Here is a 3,624-nt window from a genome sequence, read left to right on the forward strand (position 1 = left end):
GCAACTGGCAGCTAGGCTACATCACTCCACAATAACTACTACTGTTATTTCATCATTTTTATAATATCAATCATATATTATTTCTTCAACTTGGGTGAATTACAATACACAAAAAAAGTTTTTATCGGTGACTTTTATCTCTCATACAATACAAATGTACGTGTTGAGTAATTTGATTATTAGATACATATAAAAATATTTATAAATAAAATAGAAAATAAATACAATTTTTTATAAAATTATATTTATTAAGCATTAGTGCATTATAAATATTATATATAAAATAAAATATATTGTCTTGAAAATGATAGAAGTGATATTAATTAAATAATACACTTAAAAAAATACATTCAAAATTAAAAAAGTAATTTATTTTAAGACAAATTTTGTTTGCAAATTGATCTCTTGTTATGGGAGGAAATGAGTAGTTTTTTTTTCTCTTTCTTTAAGTGTTTCTCACACTTTGAAAGTAATGGTGTACATAATAATAATAATTAAATGATATAATTAAAAAAATAATTAAAATTATATTAAAAATTAATAATTATTGTTTTTTGAAACAATTTTTTTATATTAAAATAATATTTATTATGGGATGACGGAAATAATATATTTAATTTATATAATTATTACAAATTTTAGTCTTTATTTCTGTAACTTTTATTTGTAAAATCAAATTTATTTATTTTTAATTCTAGTATAAGCTTCTGTAAAAAAAAAATTGTGGTAAATAGAGTACATGTCATTGTTTCTATGTACCATGAAAGTGTCATGTGTCACACTCACATATATATATATCATTATTCAAATATTATGAAATTTATGATGATTAACTTCTCATTTTTCATGTAAATTTCCAATTTTTTTATGGTTGTGATAGTATATTTTTTGGGTACAAGAGAGTTGTGATAATATCTTCACATGCATGACATTGCTTTTCAAAAATATCATCTTTTATTATGACTTTGTTGCTCCAATTTATAAACAAACAGATATTGGAGCATTGTAATTTCTCCATAGAAATTGGTTTAACTATAGAAATTAATTTCTTAACTCAACACTTTTAATCATTAAGAGTTTAAGTGAGAAATAAGTAAAATTTGAAAGAAAAAAAATAGTTGGACTAGAGGTTGAGTCTATCTAACCATTATTAAAAATAATTTTAATTAATATAATACAAATAGAATATAAATCATTTTTTGTTATTATATATCATCAAATATATATAGTTGTAGAGGTGACAAAATACAAACACAGAAATATATAAATAAATTTTTAGATATACATATTATCGATTTTTAAAGTGATGCAACCAAAAATGATGAATATGTTATAGTTCTCCAAAGACATCTTACATAGATACATAATCAAATATTACTCGTGACAACTGAATTTTCTAAATTATTTTAAATAAGAATAATATCAAAGGTGATCTTTACAAAAAATTTAGGTTAATTTTACTTTTGAAATTTTTTTCTTCTTAATTTTCATTTTTTTTTATCTTTTTTTTTTTCCATTAAAATTTTTATTTCTCAAGTTTTTATTTTTTATTTTGATTTTATTCAATCTACTTTTAACTTTAGAAAAAAGAGGGAAAAAACTCAAAATAGGATATTATCAATAACATGTAATTAATTAGCTTTAAAGAGATTTAATTTTAATTTTACTTTTTTAAAAAATAAAAAATATGGATCATATTTAAAAGAAATAGTTATTAATAATGTCAATTTAACTTTTCTTTTCTTTAATGTATATTAGAATGAATTTTTGAGTCAAAGTACATGTGACACGTGGTGAAGCTACCACATATCAAGAAATCGCCCCTTTTTTTAAATTAAAATAATATTTCTATTTCAAGTATATAATATAATACTAACCTATTTTGGGTTTGTATCCAACTTTTGAATGCCAAAACATAGCTAACTTTTTCTATTAAAAATCCTTTTTTGGTTCTTCAATAATAAGGTTGAGTTGTAAATTTTCAACAATAGTTATGACTTGTGACAAACATTAACCTTTGATACAATTGCATGTCACAACACATTTGACAACTAAATTGATCTAAATCACCTACATTTTACACTAATCATAACAATATCTAATTTAATGAAGAAACTACAATTTAAATACCCCTTTTCCACATTTATTAATTTTCAAAAAGTGTAACATTAGTTATGGCATCTTTATATGTTAATAACTGTGTCTTTCTTTTACTTTGTCTATGCTTAGCTTTTAGCACAATTGCATATGGTGGAGATTTCAACACTGATTTTGACATTTTATTTGGAGATAAAAGGGCTAACATAGAAGATGGTGGCATGAGTATGACACTTGCAATGGATAAATATTCTGGCTCTGGCATTGCATCTAAGAATGAGTACTTGTTTGGAAGATTTGATATGCAAATCAAACTTGTGCCAGAGAACTCTGCAGGCACTGTCACTGCATATTATGTATGTATGCATTAATCGATGCACTTTGTTCCAAATTGTTTACTTTCATCTATGACTGCGCATGCACATAATTTTAAGACTTTTCTACCTCTCACCTGAATACATTTAAAAAGATTATTTTACTTTTTGATTATTATATATAAAAAATTGAATTTTTTTCCATTTTACTTTTTAATTATATTTACAATGCTATTTCAAATACTTCTAATACCGCTATATTGTTGTGGCAATTTCAGTTGTGTACCACAATTTATAATCATACTTACACACTAACACTGCACATCATTTTAAGGAGCTTTTACTTACCAACTATTTCATTAAATTTAATTTCATATATATGTGCAGCTAAGTTCTCTAGGACCAAACCATGACGAGGTTGACTTAGAATTTTTGGGCAACTTGTCTGGTGATCCATATATTCTCTCAACAAATTTATATGCCAATGGTAATGGGGGTCATGAGGTCCAATTCTATCTTTGGTTTGATCCTACACAAGACTTTCACACCTATTCTATTGATTGGAATCCTCAGCGCATAATGTAAGTTTTTTATTTCTTACAGATTTTGATAAGTAAAAAAATTCAATTTTTGAATACCAATTTTTTAAATCAAAATACATGTAAGATAAGATTACACGATTCTATCATTATCATTAACCTATTTCTCTTTATCTAAGTGACAATTTAAGCAAAATTCCATCTTTAAAAATAAGTGTATAATTATATATATACATATTGATGATGTGTGCAGAATATTGGTGGATGACATACCTATAAGAGTGATGCATAATAGACAAAGCATTGGTGTTGCATTTCCAACGAGACAACCTATGAAATTATATACAACTTTATGGAATGGAGACTCATGGGCAACAAGAGGGGGACAAGTCAAAATTGATTGGTCAAAGGCTCCATTCATAGCAAGTTTTAGAAACTTCAATGCCAACGCATGCATTCCACTTCCAAACTCATCTAATTGTCTTGATTTCAATAGTGGAAAAAATAAAGGTCTTAATGCTGAAAAAAGGAAGAAGCTTAAAGAGATTCATGCAAAATGGGTTGTTTATGATTATTGTCGTGATTTTAGACGTTATGCTCGTGGTCTTCCATATGAATGCCGCAAGAATAATCGCTTATTAGCTATTGAAGATGAATATTAGAGATTCAAAACT

General features: G+C 25.3%; 1 protein-coding gene across 1 annotated transcript; it reads left to right on the top strand.

The window, feature by feature from the left end:
* The first annotated feature begins 2,174 nt into the window (after positions 1 to 2,174).
* On the top strand, positions 2,175 to 3,612 carry LOC101513693 (xyloglucan endotransglucosylase protein 1-like). The gene is made up of 3 exons (XM_004517144.1): positions 2,175 to 2,453; positions 2,799 to 2,992; positions 3,204 to 3,612. The coding sequence occupies exons 1-3, from the start codon at positions 2,175 to 2,177 to the stop codon at positions 3,610 to 3,612; spliced, it is 882 nt and encodes a 293-aa protein (XP_004517201.1).
* Positions 3,613 to 3,624: the final 12 nt, after the last annotated feature.

Source organism: Cicer arietinum, unplaced genomic scaffold, assembly GCF_000331145.2.
Source record: "Cicer arietinum cultivar CDC Frontier isolate Library 1 unplaced genomic scaffold, Cicar.CDCFrontier_v2.0 Ca_scaffold_5625_v2.0, whole genome shotgun sequence".
Taxonomy (NCBI): Eukaryota; Viridiplantae; Streptophyta; class Magnoliopsida; order Fabales; family Fabaceae; genus Cicer; species Cicer arietinum.

Coding starts and splice junctions, on each gene's coding strand:
- LOC101513693 (XM_004517144.1), top strand. CDS start 2,175: ATGGCATCTTTATATGTTAATAACTGTGTCTTTCTTTTACTTTGTCTA. Junction 2,454..2,798: donor GCACTGTCACTGCATATTAT/GTATGTATGCAT, acceptor ATATATGTGCAG/CTAAGTTCTCTAGGACCAAA. Junction 2,993..3,203: donor TGGAATCCTCAGCGCATAAT/GTAAGTTTTTTA, acceptor TGATGTGTGCAG/AATATTGGTGGATGACATAC.